Below are 18,409 nucleotides of genomic sequence, written 5' to 3'. Positions count from 1 at the left end.
CGTTGCAGGCTTTACAAATGTGACTGTACAACTACAGCTACAGCAGCATATATTAAGAACCGTAGCTGACAGGATTAATCAGTAAGATTAGTACTAAACACTTTTGATGAAATTTTCCAAATATGGGATTGAACTAGAAGGATACACTGGCCTGGAGAATCCACGAACAATTGCTTCATCTTGAACTACATCACTCAAGCATTTACAAAAGGGCAAAAAAAAAAGAACAGAACTGTAAAGTCAAAGTGTTCCAAACTAATAATTTTAGAGAAAGCACATTTTCAGATTGGTATTGATGATTCTAATAAACCTATAGCTTTGACATACAACTCTGAAATCAACTGATTCTTTGCAAGACCTTTGCCAGCGCTGAGTAAATATCTGATGGTGACACATCTAAACACCTGTAAATGAGATTGCTATATACAGTTTGCAATTCTTTTTTTCAAGTAAATTTGGACAAACACATGAGGAGTAGAGATATGGAAACTTTTTGCAAGCTTCATGAAGGTGATTTTCTGTTTCCTACCATGGTATTTGCAATTCTAACCTGTATTCCTTGGAAACAGAGAGCACCTATCAAGCATTTCAGTTTCCAAGGAAAAGGTATTTTCAGTTGTGTCAATCCTAAAGCTTCAGTTCCCATAATGCATAGTTGTCTCTCAACTGGAAAAAAAAAAAGTATTTCCAGGGTCTCATAAAAGCAGCAACTGAGGATAGAAGGTACATGAAAATTAAACCAGTTGGAACTCTGAAATAAATGGAAATTTAAGAGCAGGTTTTTGATAAAACATAACTACCTCAATGTACAAAATGCTAATTTCAGCAATATTTCTAAATAATAAAAATCAATAGATTCACACAGTCAAACCTCTTCTATATGCATATATATGTATAGTATTAGGTTGTCAACCAAGTGTGACCAGAGCAAACTGTTGTTTAATTTAAACTGAAGATGAAAATGGAATTAGCTGTTACGTATTCAATTACTTCAACTCCATTATTATTTCTTTGTTAAAATATCTGCTTGACAAACATAAGTTGCAAAGTTTTGTGCATGCACTGTATGGAGTTCACTGCAATTCACTAAGAACACAATAAATTAATGAGGCCATGGTTCAACAACACAGCAAGTCCACCTTTAGGCTCTTACTACCAGATCAAGGAAAAGAAAACTACAGCTGTATGATGCAAAGTGCTGCTGCAGGTATAAAGTCACCATTAGTCTAGATCAGTTCAAATTCTTTTGACAGGTTAACTTCATACCAGCAGATATTACAGCAAATCAGGTACTGCCTGTCCTCCTGCAGCCAAAGTCAACATAAAGCCATAATGAAAGCATAAAATCAGCATATATATACCCTAGCACGCTCTGAATAGTTCAACAGAAATGTGACCATATGCCCACGACTGAGCCAGATCAAACTGGTATTTGCTGATAGCACACAGAATCTGTATTGCAACTGGAAAACCATGATGGATAACATGAAAATTAGTTCTCTTACCTGCAGGTTTTTTTCATAATAGATAGCATAATTTGCCGTAATTTTTTATGCCTGAAACTTGCTCATCCCCAAGCCAATAACTTAGACATTTTTCTCTCTTACTATTTGAGTTCAGGTTTCCTTCCTGAACTGCTACAATTTTACATTCTTATTAAAATGCTGATGCTGTGTGAAACAGGTAAGACATTATATTATCATCAATTACAGGAAATCCATGTACACACATAATTTCAGGAAGAACATTTATCTACAAATGGAAGGACTGCAGACCAGCAATTTATTTCCTTCAGGAGAAAATAAAATTATGGGTGAGTATATGAACCTTTAGTTTCTCATACAGAAATATCCTTGCTACTACTTACTACTTAAATAGTGAGCAATAAAGCCCTGAAAGAAATAAAGAATAAAGAATAATCAAAGTAAAAATTAAAAATAAAAAAACCATAAACCAGGAAAACTATTTCATTCATTCACCATTGGAAGTAATTGCTTGCATTATTTAACAAACCTATCAGAATAAGCTCAAAGAACATAATTCATCATACTTTCTCCTAAGTGATAGTGAAGCAGGTCACTAGAAATCCACATGGGAGGTATATTCAAAAGAACGATGACCATGAATGCTGACATGATCTAGAGTTTCAAGCTGTTTGAAAGGAATAAACTGTTTCAGAAATTATATCAAGCTATTATATTACTGTAACTTCAACATCTATTTTTAACCCCTTTTAGTAACACTTAAGTGATTTGATTTATGGTCCTTAAACTTTCATTCTTTGATCCAAGCCTGCTCTTAGTAACTGGTGCAATATCATTAAATCAGCAGAAAAGTCAAATATGACCCTTTGCCCATTATTTGTATTGTCAGGAAGATGCTACCTAGATAAAATTACCAAAGAACAAGAACATCTGATCCACAAACAAGGATCACATTCAAAGAACAGTTTCAGGTGGGTAAATGCTTTGAGGAAGAAGGAAAAGAACCCTACCAAACAGCTCCCTAAGGTGACCAGGACTCTGAATCAGACATAACTACTGTATGAAGAGGCATATATATACTGTCTCCTTGTGAAGTGACTAGGACACTCACCTATAAGAAAAGCTAGGTTCCGGTACCCATCTTAAGGAATTTTTAAGCATCTTTTATGAAGTGGAATACCATCAACGAAGGACAGAAAGAACAACTCACCCCCAAATATCCTCCTGGGCTTTGTTTGGCTTTCAAGGCCTAATGAAGTAGATGGAAGACTACCACAAATTGCCATCACTGTTGGAATAGACACACTGCATAGACACACTCTGTTCGCAGTTTCTATATCAGCCAAATAATTCTATTTTCCTTATTCCCAGTTCACTTTATATTTTCAATTCCACATAATTCACCTTCAAAATAGCAAGTTCCTTCCTGTCATTCATCTTGCCCTCACAGCACTACTTGCCCTTCCAGGATAATATAAACCATACTCATTTCCCCCATTTTTGAGGTCGTGACAAATCTCCCTTACCTGCTTGCAAAGCCAAACTAAAATACAATCTCACCCCAGTGTCTACTTCAACAAGTATTTGTTCCAATACATCTTATAATTAATTGACCTTGTTTATAACTATTTCTGCTCCCATGCTCAGAAGCTTCTTCCTTTCCAGATAAAGATATTGTCCATTATTTGCACTGTAGTACATGATATTTATATCACCTCTGCTTTCAGTTTTAAGTAAAATAACTATTTCCCCAAAAAGAGCCAAGTTCGTATAAAGTGGGATAGCGCATTTGCATACAAAATTGCAAGCTGTTTTTTAATGGCTTTTGAAATAAAAACACCTGATAATTAGTATTTTGTACAGGACTCTTTCTTGTCTGTTTTACTAAAACTAATGTTAAAATATTGAAAAACTGAAAACAACTCAGTGATTTAAATTAATTTTTCACCTTTACGAGTTTCTAACTCATCAAAAACTCTTTCATGCAACTAATATTTCAACTAAAATCTCAAAAATCTTCTGTTGTTTAACACAGTTCTGTACTTTGAATCATGCAAAATGAACCTTCTATAAACTACATAATTCACAAAGTATGATATCTGAATATAATCTTGTATAGAAGATATGATCTTGAGTTTTCCATGAGAACCTAGGTGTATTTGAAATTTTACTGTACAGCTATAATTAATGACATTGAGTCGTTCATTTTCACCATAAAGGATATTCCACACCTTATAATAAATGAGTGGTTGGTGACAAGTTTCTTTTTCTAATGAGCTGGCTGTAACTTTCACAAAAAATGGTTATAAGTGAGGGATAAGTACAGCCAGGTTTCTTGGCTCAAAGGAGCTTGAAAGAATTGTCCTTTATATCATAGATGACACAACATCTACTGAGAAAAGGGGAGAAATAAAACCAGGAGCTGACTCCCAATCACTTAACCATTAATCCCACTTCCTCCTTCAGTAAAGCCGAAGAAGTCTTTGTTTAGAATCAGTGACAGAGGAGAAAAGAAGTAAATGTTCAAAAACTGTGCAAATGAAAATTCTTTAGAAAAGATGGAGAAACACATAAAGAAGAGAATGCAATGGAAGCAAAGCAATCTTAGTGAAGAGAAAACTCTGGGAGCAAAGCAGTTGTTACAAAATTAGCTTGGAAGTGAGAAGTAGCAACAATTTATAAAAGCCAACAAGCTGTTTGTATAAGAACCATTAGAAATTTCCGAAGAAACAAGAAGAAAAAAAGGAAATTCCAAAAGAAAACACTACTTCAATGATGGTGAGAGCAAGTAACACTGTTTCTTTAATTTCAGCCATCTAGGCTTTTCCTGAAACACATGAAACACTCTAGCACGGTATTTTATATATTCATTGTAATTTCATGTTTATTTACTGCAAATATAATAAATAAATATTTGCATGTGTATCTCTGACTGATTAAGAATCACTGTATAAGGAGTTTCTTTATATATATATATATAAAAATAAAAAGATATATACATTATTATTTAATTGTTTTTATTGAGGCCAGTTCTGTGGATCATACCTGCAGAAATATAGCCACCTCTGTGGAAGAATGTAAACACTCATATAACGGAACATGGCAGATCATTCCTCAAAAATCAAGTCCCATATCTGATGAAACTAGGGATTTCTGCTACACTATTGTATATACACTATTGCGTTTTCCCTTAAGATATCCTCATTTAATTCTGAATAAAGAGAGATTCAATAAAACAGCAACCGTTTCTCTTACCGGAGTGAGTGCTCCTTCTGCTTGAGCTTCCATAGGACTTGTAGGGGTGGCTGCAAGAAGCTGTCCAGCAGCTCCGGACAGAAGTTCCAATTTATCTGTAAGCTGTTCGGAAGCAGCAGGATGACACTCCATGGCTAGAACAAACTCCACCCCTGAGGTTTGGTTCTTGGCATGGACACTGTTTCCTGCCCAACCACCCTGTCTGGGCTGCTCTTCTGGAGGGCACTCCTCTAGAACTTGTAGTACTTCCGGCTCTTCATCAGAGGGACTTCCAGTCGTTTTGTGCCCTAAAGCCTCATTTGTCCTGAAGTCCTGCAAGTCCCGTTCCTTATCTATTATCACCCATTCCTTAGAATCAACCTCCTGCCTGCAGGAGCTTACGTTAACAGCTACAAATCCATTGCTAATAACACCATCAACATGTTCTGGAGAACTAGCTGACACAGGCTTTGAAGCGTCTGGAAGATATTCTTCATCATAGTGCCAAACGTGGTCCATGCGGGCAGTCACAGGAGCAGGAATGGGTGTTTTCTGAGAAACAGGAGGAACAGCAGCAACAGTAGTCTCTGCCGCAGCATTCAAGTCTTTCTGCATCTTCTCCAAACTTAAGAAAAGAAGTTAATATCTGAATTAGTTAAGAATTAATTAAATAATGTGAGCTACATTTGAGTTTTTTCAGTAGAGGAAAACTAGATTTATATAAAAATTTATTGTCATATTTTAGAACAATCTACCACGGTTGTAAGATCCACAATTTGAGACAAATAACTCTGATGTCAAGTAAAAATGGGCGGACAGTCTTAGAAATCTGCACATTTTGTAAGTGTAATTGTAATGTATCATATTGTATTGTAAATGTAATTACCAGAAGGGAGAATAGTGAGTGGATACCAACTCAGTGCTGAGGCTACAACCAGATGTCCACTGTACTTAATTTATGCTACAAAGCAGAGACTCAAAGCAAAACAGAAGAAACAGATGTCTCCAGCAGCAGTTAGTAGATGCTTTCAAGAAGAATGTTATTGTTTTGATTGATTTCTTATTTATGCTTTGCAGAACTTGCTTCATCAAACAAATTCAAATTCCTAATGCCCCTGTGACATATTTAGATGGATTTTGCAACTGTCAGCATCTCAGCTGTCTTCTGCTTTCCCCAGTCAGCCTCTGCCTTTCAGTCAGATTTCACTGCATCCTTCTCCCCTTATTCTTTCTACATATAGGCAAATTTAACCTGTTCTCATGCATCTGTCTCTTCTCTACCTTTAAATTCCATTTTAAGACCTCTGTCTTCTATCAAGATTTTTTTATGTTGGTGCAACACCTTTGGGCATAACTAAACCTGCACGTGCAGGTAGATTTCTAACTTTATTTCATAACTCTACTTCTTGCAAACTGTCCTCATGTCATATAATCTAATCCCATGTTACCTTTACTGAATACCTGATGTCATCATTTGTATTTAGAATGAGTTGTACTGACTGTCAAGATTATCTCACTGAAGAAAAAGGTAAAAAACATCAGGGTTACAGCACTAGATCTCAAAATAAAAAATTGTCAAGTGTGGAAGTCCAACTTTAACTGTATACTAGCACTAATCTTTTTTTAAAGAACCTGCTAAGTGGTGAAATCCATTAAACGAGCAATATTATGAACATAGTAAACACTTTGCTGTAGCTTCCATAAGCATAACTCAGTAGGTCCATTCCTGGTTTTCACATGGCAGAGGAAAGATGATAGTATCTTAACTACATATCCTGAAAAGTTCTAAGCGTAAGAATAAAATAATTTCTTTACCAGTTCTCAAGAAATTTTTCAGTGTCTGGCTTTGACTCTAATGTCAGACGCTTCTCCAGTTCAAAGCTGTGAATTGAACGTAACTTCCGCACCAGTGGGACATCTCTGTCTAGCTGGGTGGTCTCTGAGCGAACACGAATTGGAGAACCAAGACTTGGTGCATTAAGCATTCCATTCACTGGCCCGTGGCTGTTTTCTTCCTCTGTGGTAGCCTGTGCAAAAAGTAAAGTAAAAATGGAACTCCCTAGGAGCAGCAAAACAGAGGAAGACAAGGTACTACATGGTGAATACAATCCAGGTTTTTACCCTGTGATAAACCACTTTGTGTTTGAATGGTCATTGAGCTCATGCCATAGTTAAGGTAGTTCAGATATGCTCTTTAGCACACACCCACAACAGAAAAAATACTAGTAATATACTAGTTCTGGGTAGGTCTGAGAACAGGAGTCTCAGAAACCCAGTAATACACTTAAATTTACTCTGATATTTCACATCCATCTCTGAAATTTTCTTTCATAATAGTCTGAAACCTGGCACTTGGTAGCATCTTCAGTCTGCTTTACAGTCAAGTGCTCTTATTAAAGGGAAGTTAGCTTCCAAGCTGTCTTTATGATTCTCTGAAGGACGTAACACTGTTATACACTAAATCTACTAGATATTTCTGTGACTTAGAACTATGTTTTAGTCCAACCGCATTCCATCTTGTATACTAACTGGACATGATTTAGAGCTGGGAAATCATGATCATTCTTGGTTTCAACAGGTATCACTAATAGAAATTGCCTTTGTTTAAACCAGAACAATCTCCTTTCTCCCTCTTTGGTAAAAAAAAACAAATAAGCACATATGAAAATAGGCACCATGCCTTATTCTTTCCCACAATACATTTTTTTCTAGTAAACAAGAAGTAACAGCCTCAAAACTAGACAGCTCTCCTAGCTAAAGAACATTTTCAGTACATTTCATGTTCAAAACATCTTTACATCAAGAAACAGGACTACATTTGTCCAACTATGAAATGTTGTGATTGTGAGCAAGCAAGACAGGAACGACTTCTCAGAGACCACTTTTCAAAATTAAGCAGCATTCTCTTCTAAAAAGACTAGCCCATGAACCTCTTTGGATCAGCACAAAGGTATCATATCTTACGGAAGCAAAAACACCAAGTGAATTAAATGGATAATGCCGATCACACTGCCAATCTGTCAATTGAAGAATAACATTAAACTGTTTTTTGTATATTCAGTATCTAACTTCTACACATGCAAAGTGCAGGAAATTTGCTTTGGTTTCATTCAGTGAGCAAGAATCAAAATCATGTCTGAAGAACATTAATATGAATGAACTACAAAGAATCTCAAATTATCAGCAATCTACTGTTCATAATAAAGACCTGATAAAGTGACACAAGGCCCAAAAGCTTGTCTGCTTGTTCCAGTATATAAATCGCTCTAATAAAATGTGTTAACTCTACCATAAATCTCATTTTCTTAGACCATTCTGGCTAATCAGTATTAGTAAGACTGCATTATTAATTATATCTTATGTGCACTATGAGGACAGGAAACTGTTCAAAGATGGGCTTCACAATGCAGATTTGTAAGTACCTTACAGATCCCTAGTTTTATTTTGTTTCTGTTTGCATCCATTTCTTCCCAAACGTCTTTTTCCTGAGGACGCTGATGCCCAGGGGATCCAGGTAGTTTCTCTGGTGAGACACCAACTGGAATACCATTCTCTCCATCACTGAGCTGTTCATCAGGAAACACTTCATCTGTGTTTTCTCGCAGCAAGTCTCCTGGTATAGGAGTGGCATTGGCAATTCTACAAAAGTAGGGTTTTTTTTTTTTAAAAAAAAAAAAAAGGACAGGTAAAAATTTTGAGACTCTAATGTGTTTCTTGAAATTATTTTCTACTCTATTAAAAGAAAGAAACAAAAAATTACAAGCAAAAGCATGCTTCTGTAGAAAACTAAATCTTTTAAATTATTTAATATAAAACCCCCTACTTCTTGGCTTTCCCAATATATGTTTTTTTAATTTAGGCACATAACAAAAGGTGCAAATCAAAAAACAATCACTTAAAAGCCATTTTTCTGAATGTTTTTGAAGCAACTTCTGAGAAAATTTGTTAGAAATCATGTCCAGGCCTAATTTCACTCCTGATTCTTCTATACATATTTTTTTTAATTAAAAAAAAAATTAATGGCAACTTTCGTAATATAGTTTCCTTTTCCCCAAAATTTGGTAGAACAACAAAACATACTGTGTGAGGAAGAAAGATCACTCTGCAAACTAAATGCAGTTTTAATCACTATTCTTATCAAAGTGCTATTTTGGTCCAATTATTGATAATCAAAACATAAGCATAACGCTAACAAGACATTACATTTTAATTAATATTCTGTAGTCCCGTTGACTTGGGTCTAAACAGGGCTAAGGCCTAGCTCAGTACCTGAAACTAAAGCAATGGTATTCCTAAAAAGTGAATGTTCAGAAGGTCAATTAAAAGTCATTCCTTTACAGTCACCAAAATGGTTAACTGCAGCCAAGACTATCAATAACCCCAGTGTGATGCTTAGTGTGATAATGGGACTGAATCATATGCAATATCCCTGTCAAATTCAGTGTGTTCAATAATGCACACTGTACACCTGTGTAATATTAACACCAGTTAATGTCTTGACTGACATTTAACACTTTTTTTTTTAAAATTACCTTGAAATACTGGGAATTTAATACATTCTACATGAAATTCTGGCATTTTTCAGCCTCACTACACTGTCAAAACTCCCATGTCACAGCCTTCATGACTCTTAGATAGAAAGTTGATCTACTCAAGGCCTAGAACAGACACAAAAGTCTTCCTCCTCACTCATAAACATCTCTTACATTCTCCAATCCCCGGTGATGACTATGGGTATTATTAAACATCACATCTCATCCAACTTACTTAATTACAGAAGGTCACAAAGACCCCATTAAATATTATTTTAAACATGACCAAAATCTACTTCCAAATTTCCTAGAAAGATCCATTCATTTTTCAAAGTTATAAGGAAATTGCAGCTAGTAGTTTATTCCAAGCTTACAGAAAACAGTGGGTTTATTTCCAGGCAGTTAAACTCAGGACTCATCATTTAGTTTCACAAAATATTATATAGCAAAGGATGGACTAGCAAATTTACATGCACTTTCCTGAGCTACTATTTTTTATTACTGCAAATTTAGGACTGCAGTGCTGATCTTTCAGGATAGTATCAACAGGAACCCTAAAAAGGGAAATACTTCAAACTCTCCCAAACCTCCATTCCTCTATTTATTCAACATACTGCAGAAAAAACCTAAATTATGGCGATAATTTCCCTTTGGTACTCTGCGGCTGCTTTTTAAGTGACCACAATGTGCATACATACCCAATTGCAGCCGGAGTAAGACGAGTGTGTAACTGAGGTGTGGTTGAAGTTGTTGTCGTTGTCAGAGAGCCATCAGTTCCACTCTTCTCCCAGTCGAAAGGGTCACTTTCAATAACCCCAAATGTTTTCATGCTATTGTCAAACACAGACATGAGAAGCTAAAAATGAAGAAAAAAGTTAATAAGCGTCATTTTTGTCTAAGACACCAAGCAATTAAGAAATATCCTCCTGTAATACTTTAACATGTCGCTTTTTTAAGATTTTGACTGACAATGATTTTCCAAAAAAAGGACACAGTTCTTTATAGTAAGCATTTCTCATTTTCCAAGGTCTGAAAGGCAAGATATGCAAAATTCTGTTTTATGTAAAAAAAACCAAAACCAAACCACATCTGTGTGTTTATCAGTAAAGAGAGGCAAAGATACACCATAGGCTTCCATAAAAAGACAGAAAGACACACACACACACACAAAGGCATGACTACATTGCTGCAGAATAGCACCCAATGGCTCTCCAGGAGAGGAAGATAAAAGAATATATTTGGTAACACCACTACAAATCAAGGAAATGGATGAGGAGTACGTAGAGAAGGATACTGATTTGCTAATTCAGACATTTCTGTCATTTAGAACCAGGTATCGTTTACTTTATCTAATGCTGACATTCATCCCACAGAAACGTCACACTGGAAGCTCTCCACCCTCATTTTATGCTATGAGAAAGCATCTAGAACAATTTGTGTCCATGACAGAGAAAGAAATGGTATCTACTTTCCTCTCCCTGTGAAAAAACTTTGTCTCATTCTAGTTATTGGTGGGAAGGCTGTGTCCGTATCACTTCGTCTCCTACTCTGTAACACTTCTAAAATTAATCGGGGGGGGGGGGGGGGGGCGGGAGGGCATTCCTAGAAGCTAAAACTCTAGTTTTCGTTCTTTCTTCCAATCTAGGATGCTGGAAATTTTTCTCTGGCCTCCTTTAAAAACACATACTTTTTGGCAACTTAAAACAGATGGGAAGTTTGGATAATTTTTCTTGTATAAAGTGGTTGTATCCGTTTTATCCTTACTCTCAAGAACCTTTGGTGTGTCATCTATCCCAGTCAGTTCTGAAAGCCTACTGAACTGCACAAAGCCATAGTTCCCTCTCTGTCCCTTATATACTCTCCTTTATTCTCCTCTTCCTGTAAACCTTCAGCAGTCTCTCTGAAGTAATTTTTAAGGTCATTCTCCTTTAAATCTTTCCTACAATTTCTGCTATAATGCAAACACAAACTCAAATGCTTAATGATGTCAGGAGGCTGAGGCAATATGTGCATAAATACCTGAATAAAAGAAACATATCTGACACTGCTAAATCAAAACTGGATTCTGGGCCTATGTCATGAACTTTTTAGACTGTAAACTCTTCAAAGCAGGGATCCTGACCATGTACACTCTTGTTCGGTGCCTAACCATAAATACAAACAAAGAATGATACATATTGAAGGTACGAATAGCATTGCTACAACAGATACTAGTTAAAAGAGACCAGAGCTTAAATGACCATGGAAAGTAAAGCACTTTCTCACCACTCTAAATAAAACCACCCTGCTCTGGTCTAAAGCACACGAGCAAGACCATGTCAGAAGGCTCAGGCTGCAGCTACACAACTGCAAATGTTTCATGACCAACCAGAGGACTGTAAATTATTGGGCTGTCTCTGTCATGGAGAAACTCTGTCCTGGTATCATGTAAATCCCTGAGTGCATGTGCGGTGTAAGATACAAGTAGACCACAGAAAAAGGTTTTCCAAAAATATGCCTATGTATATGTTTTATCCTTCAGAATATATAATGTAAATAATACATATTTACCAGTCTGTAATCAAGGTTTTTCCATGCAATATCAAAATTTCTGCAATCAGTAATTTTTACCATAGAAAAAAAAAGTAAATCTGATTCATCTTTATAACTAGACACACAAAACACTCAAAACTTTCTTAATCATTTCCTCACTTAATTGTAAACTATAGGATAAATCCCATGGAAATTTGTAATAGAAAAGGAAAAAACCCAAGGTATTTATTTTTCAGGAATGCTGAACATTCTCTGTATTTGTAATAAGACTTTTTTTACATTCAAATTTTTGCACAAAAATTGATTTTTTTTTTTTTTTGCAAATGTGCAGAAGAACATACCAGTACATTTAGAGAAATTCACATACTAACAGGAAATTAGTTATACCTTGAGATTTTCAGTTCTTATTTCGAATCTTAGATACCTTGATTTCTCTGTTAACCTTACCAAGTAAAGCACAAGAATCATTCTTACCAAAGTTACAATTCCAGAATTAGTCAGAATGATTTCTTTATTCAGTTGAACCAATTCAGCTTGCACAAGAGCAGAAAACTATTCCTTCTAGCTTTGCTGAGTTAGCGAGTCGAACAAATGCACAGAGGCAGACAGGTAAGGCAAATGGGAAGCTGACAGGAAGGTGTGTTTCTGGGAGCCAGAAGGAAGGCACAGGGACAACTTGTCGTGGTGAGATATTAGTTCAGTTCAACTTCTCCCACAGTTTGTGAGACTGAAGAAACTCTCAGTCTCTCCCCGCCTACTTTTCCTGAGCATTCCTCTGCTGCTTTCCATATACTGGTATAGAACAAAGTTCTATCTTTGAGTTTTATTTATTGTTAAAATCATGTTAAAAACCCTCAGTGAGTAAGACACATATTCTACAGCATATCCTCTCAGCACCTATCACCTTATCAGCAAGCTGAGGCTGTCTATTTCAATAGGCAATACTCTCTTAAACAAAGAAAAATTACTAGTTTTCTGGTGATCTCTGTAGGCAATACTTCAGTTTTAAAAGCCCACCGTGGCTGCATGTTGTGCTCTAGCTGTATATATTGTAGGTCCTGAGCTCCAGATTTTGGAAAACTGCCAGAATGACTATCACTGAGAAAACAATCTGATTGATTTAACTTAAGGAGCACCTACTAGAGGCTATGATAGTAGGATACGACCCGATCCTACCAGAATACTGGCTGCAAAGCAACTGTCAATTGTGTTAGAAACTTAACTGCCTTATTTTTTTCCATTTGGGAAGAGTGACATCTTTGAACTGCAAAGTTTCTGTGGCACTAGATGATCATTAATTGTGGTGGCACAATCCATAATCACTATCAAGACTACACAATGAAATCAAAGGAAATTGAAGATGAAACAGCATAAAAATCTGCGATTTAAAAATCAGAAAGACAAAATAGTAGAAATGTTTACCTGGTAATCAGGCTTTGTAAAGTAATCTAAATTAGAAATGTGATCCAGAAAGATGTTGAATTCTTGAGGAAGATGTTTCAACATAAGTCTGTGCTCATACCTTTCTTTAATGGAGCCCACTTGCTCCTAGGAGTAAATAACACAACAAACATTAACACACCTTAATGCTCTGCTACAACATGTTCACCCTGTATCTTACAGCCATTCAATACACTACTGGCCAGAAAGATGGCTAAGTACATTACACTGAACAGTAGTGAGGAAGGCCATTTTACATCAGATAGCAAAAGAAGAGATTCTGTCATTGCCCTCAGTACACAAGCAAAATAACATACAAACCTCAAATTCAATATGAAAAGCCATTTAATTTTCTGCTGTGTTTGAATGCTGCCTGATATCAAGGACTGTCATTAGATACTCCAACCCTTCTAAAAAAGAATGTTTTAAAGATTTAAATATCCTGTTGCATCATCTGAAGTTCAGTCACTTTTTGGTGTATATTTGGCCATCACAGTGTATTGCATAAGATTAGTAAATCCTGTTTAGTGTAACATGAGTAAATCAAGACCAAAAAAGAGATGCTACCTCTATACCACGTTGTCATCTACCAATGCATAAACCACATCAGAGAGTAACCTTGTTTCAATCTAATTTCAAAAAAGGTGAAAGTAGTAGTAATAGGCTAATTAGACATTGTTTCTTTGCATACCTCACCTATGATGTATGACTAAAGGCACTACTTCATATTGACTGATTCACTTCTGTTCACCAGCAAATAAGAAATGTCCATTTCACAAATAATCAAAACAGGTAAGAAATTCTAAATGTGTGATAGGTGAAATCAAGAAGTATTCAAGTGAAAACAGGAAAATTAAATAAGTGGCATATATACACTTACTTTTGCCTTTTGAAACATTTGCAAACTAGAAGAACAATCCACATCCTACATAGAACAGTTTGTAAAACTTCATTGCTTTTTATACCATGAGACTAGCAATAAGAACTAACACTAAAAAACACTGGAAAATGTAATGTTAAAATTAATGAACCAGTGATTCTTAGTGGAATCTTTATTACCGCATTCCCTTGCAATCCAGAAGTAAATCTCCCTCATGCTCTTTGGTTTCACTTCTAGGTTTACCTTATCTTTTATTTTTCTCCAAGGCAGTTGCCCAACCACAAATTCCACCAACATGTAGAACAGGGACCAGAGGTCATCATGACGACCCATTTCCTGTGAAAAAGAAATGTTATTCTAATGCATCTTACAAGTACCTACAAGACAAAAAGGAAGATCAACTCTTTACTGCTTTGGAGACTTAAATTATTATATATAAAAATTAATATAATCGACGCCACAAAACAAGTTTGTGTAATTAAATCCAGCAACTATTTTAAGTAGAAACATACAAGTAAATTACCATAGAAGGTACAAAGAAACAAAACAGAAGTTGAAGTGTGTTAAAATAACATTGCAAATCTCTATACTGGTTCATTCAGATTTCTTTAGTGTACGACGTTAAGATGACGTACTGGACATTACGTATTTTATAAAACTCAGTAACTTCACCTTTTTCATTTATTAACTTACGATACAATTGAACACCAAAGGTAACTATTAAACCCACTATTATTTCTACAACAAGAACTTTTTTACCCTCAACTACTGTAAAGTATATTATCCTTTCCCAAAATTTATAAGTATTAATTTCTACATAAAAAATACACGTACAAGAATACAAAAAAGGAAATCAGTAGCAACGGCATTACTGACTGCTTTCAGCTACATGAGATGGATATGATATAGATTGAAATACTCACTCTGTTTCTATGAGCATTGATTGATGCATATCGTACTGTTCCTCGAAAACCAGCGACAGCTCGTGGCTGTCAAAGAACAGAAAAAGAAAAAGATTCTCATACTCAGAAACAAACGCTCTGACTACTTAACTTGTAATCTGCAAAGTGAGTATGGAGCCACAACAAATATCATTTGAGACTTTTTGTTTTATTTCAATTTACCATGTTTCTACAAGTTCTCAGTGGAAATTCAAGTAGGCACCACAAAGTCATAGTTTTTTAAACCATCTGTTTATGCCAGTTTTTGTTCTCCACAGGCATCAAGTCCTTTTTACCTCATCCGTCAAAAAAGCTATATGGCAGAACTAGCAGTGTTCCCCCGGGCTCAGTACTGGGGAAGGTCTTGTTTAATATATTTATCGATGATCTGGATGAGGGGATTGAGTGCAGCCTCAGCAAGTTTGCAGACGACACCAAGTTGGGCGGGAGTGTTGATCTGCTCGAGGGTCGGAAGGCTCTGCAGAGGGATCTGGACAGGCTGGATCGATGGGCCAAAGCCAACTGTATGAGGTTCAACAAGGCCAAGTGCCGGGTCCTGTGCTTGGGTCACAACAACCCCATGCAACGCTACAGGCTTGGGGAAGAGTGGCTGGAAAGCTGCCCCGCAGAAAAGGACCTGGGGGTGTTGATGGACAGCCGGCTGAAGATGAGCCAGCAGTGTGCCCAGGTGGCCAAGAAGGCCAACAGCATTCTGGCCTGTATCAGAAATAGTGTGGCCATCAGGAGCAGGGAGGTGATCGTGCCCCTGTACTCGGCGCTGGTGAGGCCACATCTCAAATGCTGCGTTCAGCTTTGGGCCCCTCACTACAAGAAGGACATTGAGGTGCTGGAGCATGTCCAGAGAAGGGCGATGAAGCTGATGAGGGGTCTGGAGCACAAGTCTGATGAGGAGCGGCTGAGGGAACTGGGGTTGTTCAGTCTGGAGAAGAGGAGGCTGAGGGGAGACCTCATCGCTCTCTACAACTACCTGAAAGGGGGTTGTGGTGAGGTGGGTGCTGGTCTCTTCTCCCAAGTGACTAGCGACAGGACAAGAGGAAATGGCCTCAAGTTGCACCAGGGGAGGTTCAGGCTGGATATTAGGAAAAAATTCTTTACTGAGAGAGTGGTGAAACACTGGAACAGGCTGCCCAGGGAGGTGGTGGAGTCGTGGTATTCAAGGAACGTGTGGACGAGGCATTGTGGGACATGGTTTAATGGGCATGGTGGTGTTGGTTGATGGTTGGACCTGATGATCTTACAGGTCTTTTCCAACCTTAGTGATTCTGTGATTCTATTCCTCTTTTTTCTCTAATAATGAAAGTATTTCTTGGTTTTAACTTTTAGAAGTCTGAGTTTTTAAATTCTGGCAGGATCTAAACCATAATGTTTTCTTCCACTTTGCTAAAATACACCATTATTATGTGTTATGAACAGACAACCAGCCATTTATTGAAATGTGCTAGCAACATTTTCAGAAATCATTTTCTGAACTAGCAAACAACCAATTTTTTGAGAAATTCCAAAAGCAGGGAAAGCCACAGGTAAGTCTCAAAGCTGCGGCTGAGCAATAAATAGCAAGGGCCGCACCAATTAAAAATATTTATTTCTTTTCTAGTTTCTGAATACCAGCATTTCGTCCTATCCACTCTAGATATTGTATGATCGTAAGTCAGCTGGTGTTTTATAATCACAGAATATATTTTCCCATCCTTCTTTCCTTCAAATAAAATGTCACAAAAAGAATTATATAATTGGTAATAATCAATACATATTTAAAATAAAAAAAAAACAAACCCAAACCATGGTGTTATTACTTTGACTAAGACAGATATCCAATCCATGCTATCCCTTTAATTAATCATTCTATATAGAGAGAACTGCCATAACTGCTAAATTTGCTTTTACACAGTCTTATCTTCCCAATCAATAATTCTTTTTGTTTCCTCTAACACTGAATGTGAGAAACTTGAATTATCTTCCTCACCTCTGACTTGCACTTAAAGGGGTATTGGTGATCTGTCTGCCTGCCCCAGATGCATGTCAATTTCTAAGATTTTAAAAAATTTTGCACAATACATTAAAAAGTCGGGTTTGATATGCACACAAAGATAACCACAATACAAAATTATTACCCTATTAAGACAAAACACTTCAGTCTCTCCCCACCTATCCATATGCAGGTATAACTTCTTCTTATCCACCAAGAGATGCTACACTGAGAGCTATCATTTAAGTACGTCAGGAGCTGCCATTATTGTCAGTAACCCTACCAATTAAATCCAGTGGGATTATGCAGCAAAAAGGATCCAACAGCCCATATAATCAGTGTCTGCTAGAGAGGTACGATGAGAGCTGAACCAGTGTTAGTTAGGATGGAGAATATTTTCTAGGGCGTACTTAACATGAACAGGTTCTCAGACAATATTCCATAAATCTTAGGTTTTGCATGTTATCATAAAGTTTAAATGGTGCTTGGAACACATTTTGTATTCAGGCAGGACAGACAATTGAGTTACTATCTTATATCTTGTAAGTATATCATATCCCATACTGAACATTATCCTGAAATGAAGCATAACACGGTAGTTGCAGAAATTTCACAGTACTATGCAATCATAAAAAGAATAGCTCAAAATGCTTTGAAACTGCTAATTTCAGGAGAAACTACATTGTTCAAAAACAGCCTTAAGTATCCTTCTTAGTAGTTCTGAAAATTGGCAAACCAGCCAACTAAGAATAATATAGCATTGCTGCCAAGACAATCAAAATACAGGTAAATTTCCAAAGAGATGAAGTTTGGTGATTAGCACTTTTTCAGAAGGGCACCAAGAGCTTAACTTGAAAACATCCGGAAATACAAAGTCAGTAAATCCCAAGAGCATAAAGTTTCAGAAGATGAAACCAAATGCTTACTGTCTTCAGCCTCTGGTTTGAATGTTAAAAAGGAAGGACTATATTCCATTTTACTAAGTTAAATATTTCCATTCTCCTGAGACTAATGAAAAATATGAAAACTAGGATGAAATGAGGCTTTTATTGCTAGGGTAACAACTTCAATTTCTACTTGATAACTAGCACAAAACATTTCAGTTGCTTGATAAGGAAATAAAAAAAGAGTAAGAAATGGCATATGGAATCTAAACTATCCCAGCCAGTTTACAAAAACTAACAATCTGATCTATTCCAGTCCAGTCCTGGGGGAGAAAAGTCCATATGAGGACTTTCATCATGTACCAACTCAACTGCTTTTGAATGTCAAAGTCACTACCATCCTTAAACATTCCTATGACTTATTTGCCCTAAGATGATTTCAATTATCTGAGAATCACCTGGCTGGGGGAAAGAAAAAAAAAAGCATGAATATTG

General features: G+C 36.5%; 1 protein-coding gene across 1 annotated transcript in view; it reads right to left on the bottom strand.

The window, feature by feature from the left end:
- The window catches only part of TTBK2 (tau tubulin kinase 2), a 74,061-nt gene that overhangs the window by 19,727 nt on the left and 35,925 nt on the right, over positions 1 to 18,409 (bottom strand). Inside the window, exons 6-12 of the mRNA XM_059819722.1 lie at positions 15,026 to 15,091; positions 14,346 to 14,438; positions 13,205 to 13,330; positions 9,949 to 10,106; positions 8,141 to 8,357; positions 6,534 to 6,745; positions 4,740 to 5,343 (exon numbers count right to left, since the gene is read on the bottom strand). Coding sequence (XP_059675705.1) covers positions 4,740 to 5,343; positions 6,534 to 6,745; positions 8,141 to 8,357; positions 9,949 to 10,106; positions 13,205 to 13,330; positions 14,346 to 14,438; positions 15,026 to 15,091 — 1,476 coding nt within the window. The remainder of the gene's footprint in view (positions 1 to 4,739; positions 5,344 to 6,533; positions 6,746 to 8,140; positions 8,358 to 9,948; positions 10,107 to 13,204; positions 13,331 to 14,345; positions 14,439 to 15,025; positions 15,092 to 18,409) is intronic.

The sequence above is a fragment of the Gavia stellata genome, chromosome 7, assembly GCF_030936135.1.
Source record: "Gavia stellata isolate bGavSte3 chromosome 7, bGavSte3.hap2, whole genome shotgun sequence".
In the NCBI taxonomy this organism is placed as follows: Eukaryota; Metazoa; Chordata; class Aves; order Gaviiformes; family Gaviidae; genus Gavia; species Gavia stellata.
The sequence above is the reverse complement of the archived record's forward strand: the minus strand, read 5'-3'. Positions and strand labels throughout refer to the sequence as shown.